The sequence below is a fragment of the Protomyctophum bolini genome (assembly GCF_963924005.1).
Source record: "Protomyctophum bolini genome assembly, chromosome: 10".
Classification (NCBI taxonomy): domain Eukaryota; kingdom Metazoa; phylum Chordata; class Actinopteri; order Myctophiformes; family Myctophidae; genus Protomyctophum; species Protomyctophum bolini.
In genome coordinates, this window is record NC_137871.1 from 37,630,000 (window position 1) to 37,649,742 (window position 19,743).

Genomic DNA, 19,743 nt, shown 5'->3' on the forward strand with positions numbered 1-19,743 from the left:
CTGTTGTATATTCCTTTCCTTTTTCATGGTCTGTTTTTCCACAAATTCAGACAAAGGGAACAACAATCAACAATAAACTAACGTTTTAACCATTTACTGTATACTTTGTGGGTTTTGATGGGACATAATATTGGAATTTGAGATTGTACCTGAGTAGTGTAATATTTACTGTAAATTCACAGGCCTACAATTTATTGAATATGCAACTCACAACACACACACACACACACACACACACACACACACACACACACACACACACACACACACACACACACACACACACACACACACACACACACACACACACACAACACACACAATTCACATAATTTGTAGTTTTTGTGAGAAGAGAGGATAGAGGTAGGGTAGAGCAGGATAGGTAAGAAGAAAATAAAAAAACATATACTAACAAGTCAAATAATCAAAGATACAGATAGTGTGTGTAGTAGCATTAGCTGGTATGTATGTACTGTACATGGTGTTTAGAACATTTAGTATCGTATATGCAAGTGTGTGCAATTTTGTGCATACAGTATGTCCTTTTAGGAACATCATATGCTAGTCACTGTATGCATAACACATGCCGCCCTGAGGCAAGGTTATAAGAAGTATCAGCAGGTACAGTGTTCTTAAATTCAATATACCGGTTTGTGCAACAAGGCCAGGGAAAGCTGCCAACCACATATTCACATAGGTAAATCCACCTCAGGTAGAAAAACACTACGCCAGTTAAATCCTGATGAGCGTGTACGAGTGTGTAATCCACAGGAAGATAATCCAGCATAGATATGTTGGCCTGACTAGGCCAACATAGTATTCCAGTGCGACATGCCAACCTAGCGACAGGCAGTGTTTAGGCCTTGTTCAACAGTCTAATTGTAGCCGGGTAGACACTAGAAACAGTTCAGAAATCGGGTGTTCAGGCACCTTGATACTGCAGTAGAGTTTGCCTGGCCTTTCTTCGTCGCAGTAGTAGTGAGACTGTGAGCGTAAATGGTGGGTGACCATTGTTGAGTTTTCACTCACACGCACTCACTCACGCACTCACTCACACGCACGCGAATGCACGCACGAAAGTAAATAATATAGAAAATTGCTCAGTGCACTGCAGAGCTCTACCAGCGAGCTGTGGCGTTCCACAATGAAGCATACTAGGGACTTTACTGTTCCTAATTTATGTAAACGACATGACATCAGCTTGTGACTGCAACTTGTTACTGTTCGCAGATGACTCAATCAGCACTGCTGGTCTCGGACAGGAACAAACTGCAGGTTGAAAAGTCCCTCAGCTCTGATTAGAGTGGGTGACGGACTGACGGCATTATCACACCTACCTAGGTTCCATACTGGAGGCAAATCTTTCCGGTGATAAAATGGCCACCAACGTAATCAAAAAAGTCAACACAAGATTCCTATACAGGATCTCCTCACTGGACAAAAACACCTTGAAGACCCTAACAGGAGCCCTTGTACAAGGTTTCTTCGACTATAAATGCACCTCTTGGTACTACAGCACCTCAAAGGCCCTTAAAACAAGGCTCCAGACTTCCCAAAACAAACTGGTCAGGATTCTACTTGGCCTCTCTCCCCGAACCCACCTCACCCCTGCCCACTTTGACAGGCTGGAATGGCTTAGGGTTGACGACAGAGTACAACATCTTGCAATGGGTCTGGTCCACAAGATTCGATACACTACCAAGATACGTGTAACCGTCTAAATACTTCCTTCCTTAATGTCAATGAAGTCCACACCAGAGGGAGCTCAACAAACCATGTGCAACCCAGATTCAGCACAAACAAGGGACTAAATTAATTTAGCTCCTATGCCACCAAAATGTGGAACGGAATCTGAAAAAAGGTCAGGTAGGGCCAGCAATGTTCAAAATTATCCAATCAGGATGGAATATGAAAAATGACTATAGAGATATTGTGTACCGATTGGCCTGATGTTTGGACAAAATCTGTATCGGAGGAATATCCAAAAAATGTGTTTTGCAAAGATCGGCTGCTATAACAGGCGATGTGAATAATTTGGGGCAGAGAAGAGTGTGTGCACAGTGCAAAACAGTCTCGGCCATGCCTTTCTGGCGAAGACAATAATAAAATAAAAAATAAAATAGTCAATTAAAAGCAAGGTTATAAGTGTCTGTTGAAGAGGTCTACAGAGCCAGCCATTCCATAGGCTAGAGGCAACAACACTAAAATAACTCTAAAGAACTCTTTTGTACATCAGTCTGTCTTGCTTTTAAACCAAAATCGTTAAACCAGTGGATATGTTCTTGTTCCTGACTGTAGCAGCATCACCCATTTTCGTGTAAAAACCTTCTCTAAAAATGCAGGTTGTGGATGAATGGTTATTGGTCAATGTTCTGACCATAAGTGCAACATCTCCAGTTCCAGTGTTGCACATTTTTCCTCTCACTACCTCAGTTTCCAACACTCTCCTAAAAGAAGCCATGCTGTTTAGGACCACTGGTTACATGAGGGAACATACCCAGTATGTTTATGTGCACACAAGATACAAGGATAATGCAGCACTCTGAATCTGATAAATAGGCTGGACCTTTTTTATATCATTAAAATGTATACAATAATTTGATTATTTCTATGAAGTTTAAGGCAAGGCGTTTCTCACTAAAGTTGTCATGTAAATAACAGTGGCTTTTGACACTACTGGACCTACATTTTAGATTCCCTTTTACTCCGTCAGACACACTCACAGTCACGGGTGACACAATAAGACCAATCGTAATAGTTCAGGATATCTCAGGTCCTTTCATACTACCTGTCAATCAGAATAAGTTTGCTAATCAGACACTGGCCTGCTTTCTTATTGGCCCCTGGGGCTTAATAGGATCCCAGTGTGTGGGTGGAGGAGATTAAGTCTCCAAACCTTTCACTTTGGCCAGTCTCTGCATCCTGCAAACATGGGTGCTGCGGTTTAGGGGTGAACCGCACACAAACAAGAAGAAAAAGAAGAAATCGTGGGTTCGAACCCGGAGGGGGACTATGGTGATGGGACAATAATGCCTCGAGGCCGGGACAACTTGTCATCAACAAGAAAGGGATTATCTCAATTACCACATTTCGTAAATTGATTGATTTAGGCATTTTCTTTTTTTACTTTCACCTTTTATAACCTACCTTGGATTAAATCATATTTTTCGTTTTGTCACTTTTGGAATTCAAAGTGAAAGTTTTTGGATTATCCTCTGAGGTCAACGGTGCCCTTCACCATCTCTAAGGGATCTGCCTGCTTATCCGCTCCAACTGGAACAACTTAGATGAGCTCAACCCCCTGAACTTCTCCCTCTGTCTGACTGGTGCATGACTGTGAGCCATGGTGGCTGTGTTACCGGTGAAGTTTCCGCTACACCGGCGTGTGCGCTTGGCACAGGGCCTGTGGCTATTGTCTTGGCTGGCAGTGTTGTCGGGGGCCTTGACCTTCTGCATGGGTGTCTTCCTTAAAACCGAGCTACTCCGCAGGGAAGAGGTATACGGGGTGATTGGGTTCAAAATGCATGTGTGGGAAATGGGCATACAATACATGCTATTATTGAGATAGAAGAATCCATGCAGCCAACCGAAACAAACACAAAAACATGCATGCATGCACTTTCACAGCCCACATTCAGCTGTGCAAACCTAAAAAACGCTAGCAGGGACTGGAGGTAGGCCTACTGTACCATTTAACACACAAACTGTGTTCAATGATTCTGATAGTAGGGCTGGGCAATGTATCAATATCGTGCAATGAGACTAATTATCATCACAGATTTTGGATATCATAATTGAGTGTTGTCCTTTCTTAGTTTTAAATGCTTCATTACAGTACAATGATTGACGTAACGGACTGTTCTAGCTGGTCTATTATTTCCCTTTATTTACATAGTTATTATAATAGATCTCATTGTGTAAATATTATGTGAAATAGTCATCCCAATATCGTAACAGTTAGCTGTTATGGTGGAAAAATCCATTCAGGAAAGTCAAACACAAATGTTCATTCATGCACCCCCCACCCCCACAACACACCCACACACACAGTGATCCAGACACAAAGATAAACAAACACGTGCACACGCATGAGCGCACACGCACACGCACACACACACACACACACACACACACACACACACACACACACACACACACACACACACACACAGTGACGCATGACCTTTAACAACAAAGATTTAGGTTGAATCCGTATTGAATTGTGGGGAATCTGTTATTAGTACGTGAATGTCATAATCTATTATCTATACCTTGACTTGTACATTTCCCAAATCCAGTTGCCCAATGGGGTGGATTGATTACTGATTTCAATAGGTTGGAAACATTGATTGCCAATAAGCTACACAGGAAAGCCTCAGGCCACGGATGCATGCTATTGGACCATTATAGATCTTAATAGGGCAGTTCCAACAAGGCAGCCATACCTTATTATCATCAAAGAAAATGAAAGAATATCAAGTTTGGTTTGGGGATTATTCATCAGACATTACTTTCATACTAATTAGTAATTCCTAACTACTAATATCTAACACAAGCTCTCTCTTGTTCAGACCTTTAATGGCCAACCATTGACAGAGAACCAGAATAGACACATTGGACTGGCAAAAATACCTTACAGGGGATATAAAGTAAAATAACATTAAGAGAAATGCGTACGGTATTCTCCCTATGTGGCTGCACCCACATGGCCATCAAAAGGTTGTAACTGGGTTTGTGCTACAGCAATTTCGCTCCAAAATAATTAGGTTTTATCCTTTAACATCTGGGATATCATCATGTACTGAAGTCTCAAAGGTCAAGTCAGAATGTCACCAGTTAATTAATTCAGTATTTTAGTTGCCAGAGTACTTTTCTTTTCTTGCCTTTTTTCTTTTTTTTACAAACTTAACCAGCAATCAAACAGTGACTATGGGATTTGGCTGTTGCTAAAAAAAGGATGTTAAGTTTGGCTCTACTGTTTATTTTCCAGGTGATGGAGAATTCAGAGTGTATCCATATGGTACCCAATGTCCTGATGGCGGTGGGTCTAGCCTACATCGGTACCAACTGGTTTGCAGGCAGAGTATGTCAGGACTCCCTGGACTTGGCCAAATTCCCTCGCTGGAAGGTCTACCTGCTACCCTGGTTCATCGCGTCTGCAATCCTCTGTGCTCTGCTCATAACCGCTCTGGTGCTCACCCAAGCCCTGCAAGGACACTTAGAGGAATCCCTGAAGGTGAGGCCACTCAAAGCATGGCGCGTATTCAGAGCGTCAAGCTGTGACTCCGCCCACCCCCGGGGGAAGTTGTGATTTGCTCTCGTTCACTGCAATGCAATTTGCGGCATTTCCAAAACAACATTGCGCAGAGTAGCGATTATCAAACGTATTTGCAATGCCATACGTTGAAAGATCTGTTGCCCGTGGACAAGGCATAGATGTTTGTCCGTATGTGATTAAGGATTGTTGCATTGGCAGCCATAGAAAATTCTTACCCTGGGCTAAAACCGGATGTGACGTTTGTGGGCGTTCCTGTCTAGTGTGGTGTCAGTGTATTGTAGCCAACATCGATGTAGAAGGAGCCTAGGTTGCTGAAGGCACGGACAGCTAGTTGCATGAGGTTACGATCAGAGGGCCAGAGCTGAGAGGGGAAAGGCGTCTGAAGGACCGTTTTAACCTAATGACAAATATAAACAGATCATAATGGTGATAACAATTACGCTAGAAGTTATAATGAATCAATTTTGTAAAATAAATGTCCTGCTCTATACATTGTTGATGACAAAAATGACAATGTACATCCACTAAAATGTTAGTTATTAAGATTGTATAAGCTTCAGAATATGCAGTTCTACTCACAATTTGGAGGGGTAGATTTTTAACTTGTATAAATAGGCACACAAGTCACAAGCAGCAGATGATGCCCCTACCTTTTATTTTCCATTTTCTGTCCTTTCACTAGTTGGGCTTAAAGAGCGGTATTCGATTCTACCGTGACACAGACGTACCGGGCCGCTGTTTCCAGAAGGAGAACATCGACCGCTTGCAGATAGAACTGCAATGCTGTGGGAACACTGGCTCCAGGGACTGGTTTGAAGTCCAGTGGGTAAACAACAGATACCTGAACCAAACCAACCCGGCGGTCAGTGAGTGAGTCAGCGACTGCTTTATTGAATGAATACTTTTATTAGCAATTTGCAAACAAAGAAATCACACTTGTGTGAAGTGAGGGGCGCTCTTATCATACATTACAGTACACACACACACACACACACACACACACACACACACACACACACACACACACACACACACACAGTCACACACACACACACACACACACACACACACACACACACACACACACACACACACACACACACACACACAGTCACACACACAGCTGGAAGTGAGCAGTGCTCTTATCATCGTGAGGAGAGGGAAGAAGGGAAAATGTGATGGATTCTGGTATAGTGTTGGATAGATAGAACATCCAATGAAGACATGATATCAGTGGACTAGAGGGATAGAAAAAGGTTGGTAGGAAAAAGAATTGGATGAGACTGGGCGAACCGAAAGCTTAATAGTTAGGGCACGTATCATGTCAGCGCACCATGTCTGTGTGTGTGTGTGTGTGTGTGTGTGTGTGTGTGTGAGATAACTCAAATTCAACACAAGCATTCCACACCCCCACAGGGAGTGCAGTGACCGGTGTCGAGTCAGTCGGACCTACGGTTGTCCAGAACCGCCACAAAAGGCCTCTGCCCGGGCTCTGGTCAGGGCCCCTGCACAGTCCCCATATATGGAGCTGGCCTGTTCTGACATCACAACACTCCATATTTGGGACACAGAACTCCATAATATAGGAATAAAGGGCCACAGAGTGACAGCTACAGAAATCTCCATATATGGGCATAAAAGGGACACAGACAGATGGGTGGAACGGGTACTCTGACACGGGTATACAACGAGTATCGCATAGCCGGGTGGGGCATGGTCTGGATCTCCAACTTCCATTGTTACTGACAAATGGGTCCCGAGACCCGCTGTTTTGGATCATTGGAGCATCACTCATGCATCCATTCTCACTCTTAACCCCGCCTCTTTGTTTCTCCAGCCGCGTTCGCAGCAACGTGGACGGCCGTTACCTGCTAGACGGCGTTCCTTTCAGCTGCTGCAACCCCCAATCCGGACGGCCCTGCATTCAGTACCTGCTGCTGAACAACAGGGCCCACTTCAACTACGAGTACCAAACGGAGAAGCTCAACCTGTACAGCCGTGGCTGCAGAGAGTCCCTGATGGACTACTACATGGGATTGATGAACCTGATCGGCCCTGTAGTTCTGCTCTTTATCCTCCTGCATGTGAGTTTCTCCAACTAGTGGACCTATATTATATAATAAGTTGGTCATCCATGGGGTATCCCGAGAGAATTATGCACAAAACTACTATAATAATACTATAGAGACCTATATACGTATATACCAATATTGTGTTTATTTCTGTTTTGGCTTCATGGTCAACATAAGGTTAGCCTCGGTACCCAGGCTTTCATTTTTGTCGGTGCAAAAAAAGCCTGGGGAAACGCATTGGCCGCTCTGGTCTAGAAGTGTCAGGTCAAGAGTCAACGCTTCCGCGTGCGTGGGCGTCACTCCAAATGATGTGAGTATAGTGCTGAACTAAGGAGGGACAGAGGCTGACGGACAGATCAGTGAACCAATCAGGGCGTGCGCAAATCTCAGCCGCGACACGCCCCTCTAGACCAGAAACCTAACACGTTAGCTCAGGCTAACATAAGGTTTAATTCCCAGCGTAATTAAGAACTACTAAAAAGTCCTAAAATCTACTTAAAAGCCATTACTAAACTACCTGATTCTTTACATAAACGTTTGAATTTCAATACAAACTAACTTTTAATACATTATCTTGTCTTCACCAGTAACCCTATAAATACAGAAGTACACAATTCTTATTACCGTAATATGTCATATAAAGGGCAACATTGTTTGTTTGTTTGTCTGGGACAATGCAGAACATTGTATACAGGTTACAATAACATGAAGCAGATGTGTTGCATTATGGAGTTTCTAAGCCAAGGCTGATTTGAGGCTGGTTAATACATACGGCGAAGTAGAGAAAAAAGGGATCCGGCACACTGTCTTCACTTGCTCAATTAGATTTATTGAGCAACGTTTCAGTCGCTCAGACCTTCATCAGGCATCTGGTTAATACATAAAACAGACATGGAAGACAACAGCAACACATGGACATCCAAATCCATTTCTGCTCTGTAGGCTAATCAATCCTTTAATCAAACAAGACTTTTTTTTAACCTATGAACCAAATGTGCTACCGTATATTGACAGCACCAGTCCCTCTAAACAACAACGAGGACTCTGCCTGTGATCACATGTGTTAAAGATGAGAGGAATTGTCACATGTAGCCTGTGGCTAATCAACAATCTATACCTCTTGATTTAGTAGCTCAGTCGTTTTTCGGACATAGCAGTGACCCTTGACCCCTCATGAAGAATTGCCTCAGGCTTTTCCAGCCTAGTAGATAGACATCACATTCTGTCTCAGCACATTCTGTCTCAAGTAAAACGAGCTGAGGAGGCCATGCAGTCTCTAATAAGAACCCAAATAAAGCTGCCTTCACCATTTCCTGATATAAACCTTATATGTAGTCTGTATAGCAAGCAAATTGCTAATGTAACTATGTGGAATGATAGATGTGATATTTGTCACAATTTTGATGCCAACTTTCAGGCAACTGAATATAAAAAGCAACATTATCTTTACTGTACATTGTTGTTTTAAAGGATGACATTGACATTGTTTATCTTCCTCATGTAACTTTTGTGGACCCTGAAAGCTCATGCAAAATTATAATGCTGGCTATGGCTCAGATGTATGAATATATTTTACTAACCTCATATTAGCATCACCCATTTTGATTTAATAGAACACCTTTTCTCCTCCTTGAGAAGACTTTTTAAATCACGTACATATAGTAGGTGAAAATAACAGATCTATAAGCTCACAATGTGTCGAGATGCAATGCGTTGTGAGTTTGTAGATCTGTTTTCTTATAAATAAAAACACCTAATTTAAAATCTTTAATTTATTTAAACTATGAACAATAGGGCTTAAGTGGTTAAGACAGAGATTAACCACATAACTTGACTACAACTATGCATGTATAGTTTATGTGTGGACTCTGAATCAATTTAGTTTGTGTATAATTCCATAGAAATGTGTCTGTGTTTTAAAGTTTCCCCAATGGGATGATTCTTCCCCAGTGTTGCTAGCAACAATGCTGCCTCAGCAACCCAATGATTTTCATCTTACAGAACAATAGATAATTCTACAAAGGGATGACAATTTAAAGGAAGAAAACAAACATATTGGGCCGTCACGAGCTGCTAGAACAGCTTCAATGTGTCTTGGCACAGCCTCTGGAACTGTAGTGGTTGCCAAAATATTGTTGGGGGTCCCAATATCATTAGCTTAATGTGCAACATTGTTTTCTGACTCAACAGTAAACAAAACCAAGTGTATAGGGGGTATCTGCACATTTCAAACGTTACAATTGAATGACATTTAAGACCTTTTAATACCAAATTGTCAAATATAACGTAAGAAAAAGGCAAATATTGTGAAAATAGCCGATCTACAAGCTCACAGGTTGTAGTTTGACTATTTTCACAATGTCTATCTGTGGAGCAGAGTCAAACTTCATTACTTCAAATATGATTATTTTGGGGGGTCGCGGCCTGAAAAGCAGTGGTGGAAAGGAACTAAGTCCTTTTTTTTATCAGATTTTTATACATTTGAAAACTTAAACATTTGTACTTTTAGTACTTTATGTACATTTTGATACCAATACTTTTGTACTTTTATTCAATTACGTTTTGAATTCCAGACTTTTAATTGAAATGTAGTATTTCTATATAGAGGGTATGCGTGTGACATCATCATCAAAACAGGAAGTTATGCAGGAACGCCTACTGAGTGGCAAAAAACTACTTTCTGGCCTTGACAGCCCCATACATCCACACAGAAAAGTCATATCTGATTGCATTAAACAACATTAAACAATGTTAAATTCACTTTGCCTGTTGCTTTGCCACTCGATTTGCCACTCGATGTGCCATTCACTTTAAGCATGCCCATACTCTCTATTGCAGTATTGATACTTTACTTAAGTCAATTGTAGTGTAGTAAAAGTAAAAGAAAAATCTTTTGATGTAGTGAAAATTATAAATACTGAAGAAAGTTACTTAAGTATATAACTAGATACTTTACACCACTGGATAAAGGTCACCTTCTATGAGGCCAAGTAGATCCAATTCCAAATCATGCACACACAGAGCATAACATGTGGACAAACTACACTATCCTCTCCAGTCAGTTCCTCTCCCTGCTGAACAGGCTCACTATGACCAAGCTGGCATTGCTTGTGCAGTGACAATAAATCGCCCATCCAACCCACGAACACAGCCAGCGCACCTGGCCAAGCTGGGTTCATAATGGAGGTTGTGGGAGGGAATGTTGCACCTGCGTTAACCCTGACGGCCCTCTTGTGTAACTGAACTTCTCACCCTATATCTAAGGGAGATGCCAGCCACCCGTCTAAGAAAACTCATTTCGGCTTGTATTCGCGACCTGTGGGCCCAACATATGACAAAAAAACTAAACAACACTCTCTCTCTCATCCAGAGACAAACTGTAACATTGTTGACACAAATTAATATAAACATACTGTGTGTACTGTAACACAATAACCTCTTTCTGTCTCTAGATATCGATTTTGTTTGGCCTGCGGTACCTGGAGACTTCTGTGGAGGCAGCCATAGTCCTAGAAGACCCAGAGGCAGAGACCGATGGCTATATCCTGGAGAAGAGCATCATGGAAACCTTTGAGGAGAACAAAATCAAGGTTCTCATCCTGCTGAAGCTGGCACCGGGCGCTGAAGAGGGTGACGAAGCGCCGACAGAAGAAGAAGCCTAGCGGGAGAGGAAAAAAAACACAATAATGAATGTGCTGAGAATGAAGGGTTAAAGGTGGATGCATCTTGGGTCTGTGATTTTGGTGGCGGGGAGCGGGGGGCGGGGGTGGGGTAGAACAACTGTCAGTTTTGATGGGCTAGGCTTGATTTTATGCTCCACCAATGCAGTGGCCATGACTCCCTTTCACGTACCCATTTGGGGAATCTAAGAAACATCCCACCTCCTACACATGTAAACATCACCAAATCGGCCATGGAACTGTCTACAGTTGTTGTAACTGGTGGAAGAGAGCATAATTCAATCTAAAACACAAGCACAGACATTTGAAAAGATGAATCATTCAACAAACACACAAATATGTTCAATGTTCAAATACTACATTGTCAGATTATTTTGGCTCAAATCTGGCAAGTGTCATATAATTTTATAAATAACGTAATGCCATGTTCTCTGTATTTGTCTCGAGGCTAGCTGTAGAGTTTGTAGCCTACTAAACTAATGAAATGCTTCGGAATCTGTTAAGAGGGCCAATATGCATGAAATATATTAAAGATAGACATTTCTAACTGCTTTGTAGTGTCTGCTTCCTTTTGTACTAACTCCATTATCATGGGTGAGTAAATTAATTGGCTAGGGGGTTATCAGAGTTCACCCAGGAGAATGAAAATGGATTAATTATGTGTGTGTCTGTGTGTGTGTGTGTGTGTGTGTGTGTGTGTGTGTGTGTGTGTGTGTGTGTGTGTGTGTGACGTGTGTGTGCGCGCTGACTGCAAGTGGTGCCCTGCACTGTAGGCTATGACAATATGGAGCTGTCATCTATCTATAGAAATGCAGACCATTCATCTTGTCTGCCCTGGCAGCTCTGAAACAATCCGATAATCCCAGTATACTAATCCCTGGACTGCTGTACAAGCGTTATCAGCACAGTGACAGGACACTGGCAGAGTCCATTGCACTGTAGCCTAAGTGAAGCTATAACAAAAAGTACAAACTGCTTTTAAGGGTCATCGTGGCTTTCATTATTTGCAAGAGAAAATAACTTTTGGTTTGTTATTGGCAATTTGGTCTGCTACAGGCCTGTTCAAGCTTCTGAATAACGCTCTGTCTCAGATACCACTGGATGTTTTGATTCATAGTTGGGATGGCGGGGGACGTACCGACATTGTTTTCATATAGGCAAATAACACATTTAATACAGTAGTAGTTAAAGGAAAACACACTATGGCAGAAAATGTAATCTGGCACAAATGAGCTTGCTTATATGTTGCATCATCATCCAAGGAATCCATGGGGAAAAGATGCTTGTACCGTACGACCTACTACGGTCTTCCGGTCCTTTAGCATGTTGTACAAACTTTGAAAGCCAATCTTACCGAATCCGAACAATCAAATAGACCATACATGGGCAACTGGCAGCCAGGGGGGTTGTTATAATGGTATGGTCACATAACTTGCTCGCAAGTTAGCATCTGGCAGTTTCTAAATGCTGGGACCATCCTCGACAAAATTAAAACTTTTGACAGGCCTGAAAGCTTTGGAAGCCAATCTTAGCCAATCAGGATGGAATATGAAAATTTTCGTTCACATTACTATACAATTGGCTTTATATTTGGTTTTAGATTTGTATGAGAAATCGGCCTCCTGGTGGCACTATAACAGGCTGATGTGAAACATTTGGGGCAGAGATCGTTCCTTTAATATGGCCTCTATGGAGTGCGTATGGAGTTTACAAATATGTCATGTGAAGAAACGTCACTGTTTTGATATTGTGAATATGATATGATATTATGATATATAGAACGTAGTCTACTGTGAGGTTGTATACACAAAGTTCACCTAACTTGCTATTACAGGGAAAACATATCGTTGCTGTCGGGAGGAAACCATGCGCCTAACTGCATTTTTGAGGTTTTTGATTTATTTCTTTGCATAAATCAGTGCTATTGCACACCCTTTATGTCTGTGTGTTGGTTAAAACAATATTGAACCAGCTTGACCTCGTCATAACCACTGCAACTCCTTAGTTGCAACTACTCGCAAATCCTTGCAACAAAACCAACAAAACCATGCAAGGAGTTGCATGGCGACCCTCTGGTGTGGTTACTGCTACTGCGGTCTTAGGGTAGGCCTATATATAATGTGGCAACACCAAACAAATGAGGCAGTAATGCTTTGTTTTCGAAATATAAGGTTTTCTTAATTTCCTGAAAAATATATACTTTTCATTTTCTGAAAAATGAACATTTTGGAGTTAGATGGTTTCTTCCAGACAGCAGAGATATATGCACATGTACATAATATAATGATACTCTTTTATTATTATTTTACTGTTGTTATACTGCTGCATTGTCTAAAGGAAGCCAAACAAAAATAAGTTTTACTCTTACGTACCATGTATACAAGATGTAACAATAAAGTAGGCCTACAACCTTGAACATGAACCTTGAATTGTGAATCTGAAAGATTAAAATATTATCTCCCTAAAGATTCCCTTCCCTTAATATTGGAATTGCCTCTCTGCATCACAATAGCGCGAAAATAAAATTGTATGCTACTACCTGAGGAAAAGTAGAGACAGAATATTGATGTAATAATCATTTAAGTGTATGGCTGTAGGTTAGAAGGCTATGGACCAGAGCTAGGCTGTAGGTCAGGGGTGCCCACACTTTTTTGACTTGAGGTCTACTTTTAAAATTGCCAGCTCAAGGTGATCTACCAACCCAAAAAATAATTATCCCATTGCTTAAAATACTGGTATCATAATGGTTGGAAGTTGCAAGATAATTGCAAGTAATAATCTTGCAATTATCTTGCAACTTCCAAGCATACCGGTAGTTATAATATCGCTTCCAACCGCTAGAGGTCACAATTGCTCAATACTAGAACTAGGTTTCACAGAGAGAGGCTCTAGGAGGGATGGTGGTGAATTACAAGACAATAAAGAGATTTACTACAGAGTACAGACAATGGAGTAGCGGTAACAGCCTACAGTAACGGAAGTAGGCTGAAGTAGTACAACATTTTAAATGTATCTATCCTTGAGTATTTCCATGTTTTGATACTTCTATGGCTCCATTTTTTCCCCTGGCTGAGGGAAAGATTTTAGCTGCTACTTTTTTCATTTTAGGATTTAGGTACGAATTGTAAATATACTAATAAATATTGTAGGCTGTAGGTTTATTTTATAGGTTAATATACTAATGCAGCACATAAGGCCTACAGGTCCTATCTCATAACTGCAAGTGCCTAATTGATCAAACTGATTCTGAAAGGGGCATTCTAATTTCTACAAACTTATACATTTGGCTTTGCTAGGCTATATTTTGATGCTAATACTTTTTATAGCTATCTGGCTACGTGACTTCTTACTTGTAGCTAGGATGACTTCGAGGTGTGACGATGACGATGAGTTGACGACGGTTTCAGAAATGCACGTATGTGCGCGTTTTGACAATTCCGGTGTGGTTTTGCAATAGCCTACGTTGCCTAGGTTACAACATTTACCCTGACTAAAAGACTGACTAATATAGAGGAACTTGGAAGAGAGTCGTGGGGGAAAGGCAAATGTGAAACTACTAGTTGCATGCCTACACGCAAGATGGAATCTCTTTCTTGTTGTCTACATAGTTTAGAATGTAGTAGGCCTAGTACAGAAATAAAGTAGGTATCTTTAAGACTTAACAATAAGCCTATATTACACACAAAAATGGACTCTAACATAATGGAGATGGTAGAGGAATTCATGGGAAGTGCGTTGGTGCTATGGGTAGGTTTATTTATTTATTTATTTATCACTGTAATTCTCAGAATATATGTCGTCTTTCTTGCAATTAAGACAGAGAAAAAATATTGTGTAGTTGAAACCTTCTGAGACATGGGCCTTGGCCAAGGGCTTAAAATAGGCATTTGACATTTAGAATAGGATTCTGTAATTTTCCATTCCTTTCATCACAAATAAAAATAAAAACATGGTGTGAAATCCACCAGGGTGTGAATAAAAGCCAAATAGCATTGTTGGCTCCTGCTGCTATTGTGAATTGAACAACAAAACATGCTACTTCTCTTTTTGACTGCCTGTCTGTGGCCAGGTTCTTCTCAGACCTGAGTCCTGACACTTCCGTGTGTGTCCTGGCTTGAGCTGTTGAAGCGGAAAATAATAGAACTAATTTTCATCATAGATTATTTCAGAGACAAACCCAACCTTAAAAATAAAACAAAGTCATGCTGCATTGGAGAGACAGGCTGAATTGGTACCATGCAGGTTCTTCTGTCAACAACACAGCCAGAGCTACCGTATAGGGCTATGTAGAGCATCCTATCAAGACAAAGAAGGTCTCAAGCTACTCTGACGCAGTATGTTGTTGTTTGAAATTCTTTATTTAGGAATACCCCATTGAGATACAGTATCTCGTTTTCGAGAGGGTCCTAACTACAATCAATACAATACACGAAAAAGGAGAAAACCAAAACACAAAACAAAACAAACAAATGTGTGTTTTGTCTCCCAACGTGGACGTATTATTGTATTTACCGGCATTGTAGTTTTTTGGGGACGGACTGTTGGGAATAAACCTGATTTGATTACACTGCAGTTTGGACTGGCATAGCCCTTTCTATAGTTGAAAGAGAGAGAGAGAGAGAGAGACCTTGGCTGCAGTCCTGGTTGGCTTCATCTCATTGTGAAGCGCTTCCCAGTGTGAATGCTCGCCTCCCACCTGTCTAAACAGGTGCTGCACTCCACCGTTTGAGGCTGCTTGCTTCCTGTGTGAAAATGTTTTTGTTTTTTTTCACCACCAAGCTTCTTCTCCCTCTATCAATCTCCCTCTCGACTCTGCTTCTGTCTATGATCTCTGCTAATCCATCTTCTGTCTGTCTGTAGTACTATGTAATTCTGCCTTCCCCCTCTCTCCTCATACACACACCATGTCCTTCCTCTTTCAGGTGCAGCTGTTTGAGAGAATAGTGGAGGGGGAGGACAATGTCCATTTTTACAGCGGCGAGTACATGGAAGTGAACTCCGTTCCCCAGCACCGATACCTGAGGCTGACCAATGGCGTCTTTCTTAATGAGGTCATGAGGGTCATGTAAGATAACTTGAGAATTACTTGTGCTCCAGTGCTAACTTATAATGTCCCCCAACTTTGCATCGTGTTATGACGGGGATCGAGATTTCAATGGCGTTCCCTAGCTGTCACCAAAAATAAACCATTCAAATGACGTGAAATACAAGAGCTGATCTTGTTTTTGAAAATATGAGGCCTTAATATATTCATAATGAAATAGACCTATATGGAAGTTGGCAGTATGTAATAGACATAATAGTATGTAAAAGATACGCAGATTGCCTTGGCCAGAATACTAGAGTGGATTGCCATTGTACAATGCATTATGCAGGTAATCTGTTAATGACTCGTTTTGTGTGAGATATACCCAGAAAGGTAAGAGGGAAGCAGACCAGGACGGACTAACTTTATATAAATATGTGCCAATGTGTGAGTCTGCACAAGGCCAATGAAGGTACAACACAACAGTAAGAGTGAGAGCTTTGCAGCGACAAACCTCAGAGTATACTGTGGGAAACGGACTGTACCTCGCCAGTGCAAGCCATGCATGTACAAAATATATACTTGAGGCCATTGTATCATGGTTATATATCAAATAAAGATGAATACATAATATGGAGCTAGAGAGTGCTCTTATATTGTGATAACCGCTGGGCATTGTTGTTGTGTCCTACTAAAGGCCTGTAGCTGCGATAGCATATCACAGACACGGTATATTATTGTTTTACCAGTGATTAGCAGCGAGATTCACCCACTGTTTAACCCCAAAAAATTATGTTGCTAACAAAAACTTAGCCTAGCCATGGTTTGTCGTGATTGGAGAACTTCAATGCATTCCCATGACGAGTGTTAGTTGCTGAAAAATAGATAAACGAATTATCTGCAATAACAATGAAAACTGGCAATGGCTATCATATTTTTTATTGTTTTAGTTTTGACTGCCACATTTTGTTTGTTATCATGTCATCCTTTTATGAGACCTGAGAGAAAAGTTGGCATATATGGGTCATCATGCACATTTGTGTCAATGAGCGATTTGTGTCAATTAGTCAGCATCAAATTTAAGGAGGGTAAAACTAATTCCCTTACAGTTGGCAAATGGCAAGACACAATCTCAGCCAGTATTTGCTGAACTGCTGATTAATTTGGCCTGACCTAAGCAAAGTTATCGACAGATGATTGCATGTGGAGTTTCATTGCCTGCCTCAGACTCATTAAACTTTTATTCCCTCCACACTCAAATGCACTGTATCTGTTTCTTAAGGTTTCCCATCCGTTAAGAGATTGTAGTAGTTATTTGAGCTCATCAGACAGTATATGCACTAAATATAATTTCTTACTTTGTGTATCCGTCCCAGAGACCCCAACCCCAAGATGGAGCAGCTGTACCACAACGAGAGAGATGACCATATGCTGAGAGTCCAGAACTTCTCCATTTTAAATCGACACCTCAGGGCCTACTACCAGGTATGGTAGGAACAAAGGAGTATGGATGTAGTGTGACAGGATTGAGAGAGTCCATTTACAAATGTACTTGCACCAGCATTTTGATTTATTACGAGTACGACTGTATGAGAAGAAGTTATCAGAGTTTGTTAGAAACATTTTAGAAAAAATAGAGCATGTCAGTTTTGCTAAAAATATTTCTTACATTATTCTGTAGTACTTTGTTTTAAAACAGCCATATAAGGTATTGACTGTGTTTTCCATGTATTCCATTAAAAGGTGTAGTTCAGCAAGTGATTTTGTTGTTGTTAGTGTTAAAATAAGGGATAATCATTGGTATAAACTCTAGTCTACTGAAGTCTCTTTTACAAGTGTGAACTGGCCAAGACAAGAGTGTTTGATCAGTAACAGGGGTCTCTCCAGCTCTCTCCAGCTCAGTGGCGGAGACTCCGGGGGTGCCTGGTAGCTGAAACACCCACGGTTAAAATAATAAGCCAATATGCACCCACCGTCCCACGTATTATGAAGACTGAATTTCGCCTCCCTTTCCCCTCCCCCTGCTCAAAATGTCACGTATAAGTCACACACCTTTACAGGGGCGCTTGGGCAAGAGGTGTTGGGCCGCCCAACGTGGGCATTCAAATGCCAATAAGGTGGCTTTTGTTCTGCTGCCAGGACTTTGAGCACTCACGATCATTATTGAAACATGACGCCCCTGCTCCAGCTCTTTAGTAAAAAGAAAATGCATTTTCAGGTCAGGATGACCAATGTTGTGAGAACTCATACTAGCATACAGGATAAACAAGTGAAATTGGAAGTGATGACACAAGAGGTGAGCAGACAAAATTGCAACTGGAACACAATGAAGCTGATAAATGGACACTCTCCTGATTGGCTGACCTTGGCAACCCACCTGTTTAAAAGCTGGAGAGACAGGGGATTCCCTGTTATTGAACAAACACTATAGCAATGATTACTATCTGAATATTGAGCTTAAAGTAGAATGCCAGACTAGCCGTTTTCTAAAACAAATGATCCCACGATTTTGTAACCAATTTCTGAGGGCCGCTAGCCCCTCCTATGCCCATGATGCCATCACTCAGCGCAGGCACACCTTAGCGCACAGCCGCGGACAGACGAAGCTGACGCCCAACGTCATTCCGGCTTTTTAGACAGCTGGTGGATGGAAAAGAAGCTCCACCTCCGCGGCTGACTGACGCGACGGACAGATCTGACGCGACGGACAGATTCCTGGAAACGCTCTCCACAGATAATGTGAGAGCTATTACCGGAAAATTACTTTAATTTCTAGACTAGTCAATAATAACCCACGCACATCTCTTCTTCACACTTGGCTTCACTTCACTTCATTACTGAGGACCAAAGGGAGTGTCGAGTTGAGTGTGAAGTCGATCGGATGAGCATTTCTCAAGAAAGCTACCAGCAGCAATACTGGGAGCCAAGCTATGGACCTGTTACAAAGGGGCACACGTTCTGAGCGGGCACGCATTCCGATTGGGCACTGCACAAATAAGACTTGATATGCTTCCTCATTCTCACATTTACTGTTCAAGGGACGTGATTCGACAAAGAAATGGGAAGTGAAACAGTGAAGACATGTTTTTTGTGTTTTACTCTTAAACAACTCCAAAACAGTTTTGGAGTTGTTTAAAGAGTAAGTTCTTTGTCTGTGAAAAACCATAGCACTGACGAAGGTCTGAGGACCGAAACGTTTGCTTTTTAATTGCACCATGAGCACAGAGCACCATTAGCACAGCATGATAAAATAAAATAAAATATATTTTTCTAAGTCTCAGTCTAAGGAGTTTTACTTCTTTTTCTATATGGTGAGCGAGTCTTTTCCTGTCAAAGTTTCCCTTATTTTTTTGAGACCACCGCTACCGTAGTCAAGTTTGAAGAGAAAAAAAGGACGAAGAAAAGGCGCAACAGTTTTCTCAGTGCTTCAATGAAAATATCTGGAAATACACCATGTTGTGAACTGTTTATGTGTTGTATCCAATTGTTTTTGCTTCTTTGACCACTGAATTCAGCTCACACACATACCCTTTCTTTTGAGAGCCCTCTGTTAAAACATTGATGCATTTGTGGTGGAGAGAAATGTTTCTGCTTTCTATCACCCTGCCGCACACTCTGCACCTTTAGAGAGTCCTTATATACATTTTTATCATTATCTATGATAGCTGAACATTGCACCACTCTTCC

At 41.4% G+C, this 19,743-nt stretch overlaps 2 protein-coding genes across 4 annotated transcripts in view; both read left to right on the forward strand.

Annotated features, from left to right (window-relative positions):
- Window positions 1–3,343: 3,343 nt before the first annotated feature.
- On the forward strand, window positions 3,344–11,012 carry rom1b (retinal outer segment membrane protein 1b; the record flags this gene model as incomplete). The annotated part of the gene is made up of 5 exons (XM_080773479.1): window positions 3,344–3,496; window positions 4,991–5,236; window positions 5,961–6,148; window positions 7,116–7,362; window positions 10,803–11,012. The coding sequence occupies 5 exons, from the start codon at window positions 3,344–3,346 to the stop codon at window positions 11,010–11,012; spliced, it is 1,044 nt and encodes a 347-aa protein (XP_080629605.1).
- Window positions 11,013–14,603: 3,591 nt separating this feature from the next.
- The window catches only part of ccdc88b (coiled-coil domain containing 88B), a 37,583-nt gene continuing 32,443 nt past the window's right edge, over window positions 14,604–19,743 (forward strand). For 2 of the 3 annotated variants that reach the window (XM_080773728.1, XM_080773729.1), the window contains exons 1-3: window positions 14,604–14,777; window positions 15,953–16,095; window positions 17,433–17,541. In XM_080773728.1, the coding sequence (XP_080629854.1) occupies window positions 14,718–14,777; window positions 15,953–16,095; window positions 17,433–17,541 (312 nt within the window). In that variant the 5' untranslated portion in view covers window positions 14,604–14,717. The remainder of the gene's footprint in view (window positions 14,778–15,952; window positions 16,096–17,432; window positions 17,542–19,743) is intronic. The other variant, XM_080773730.1, reaches the window with a different exon arrangement.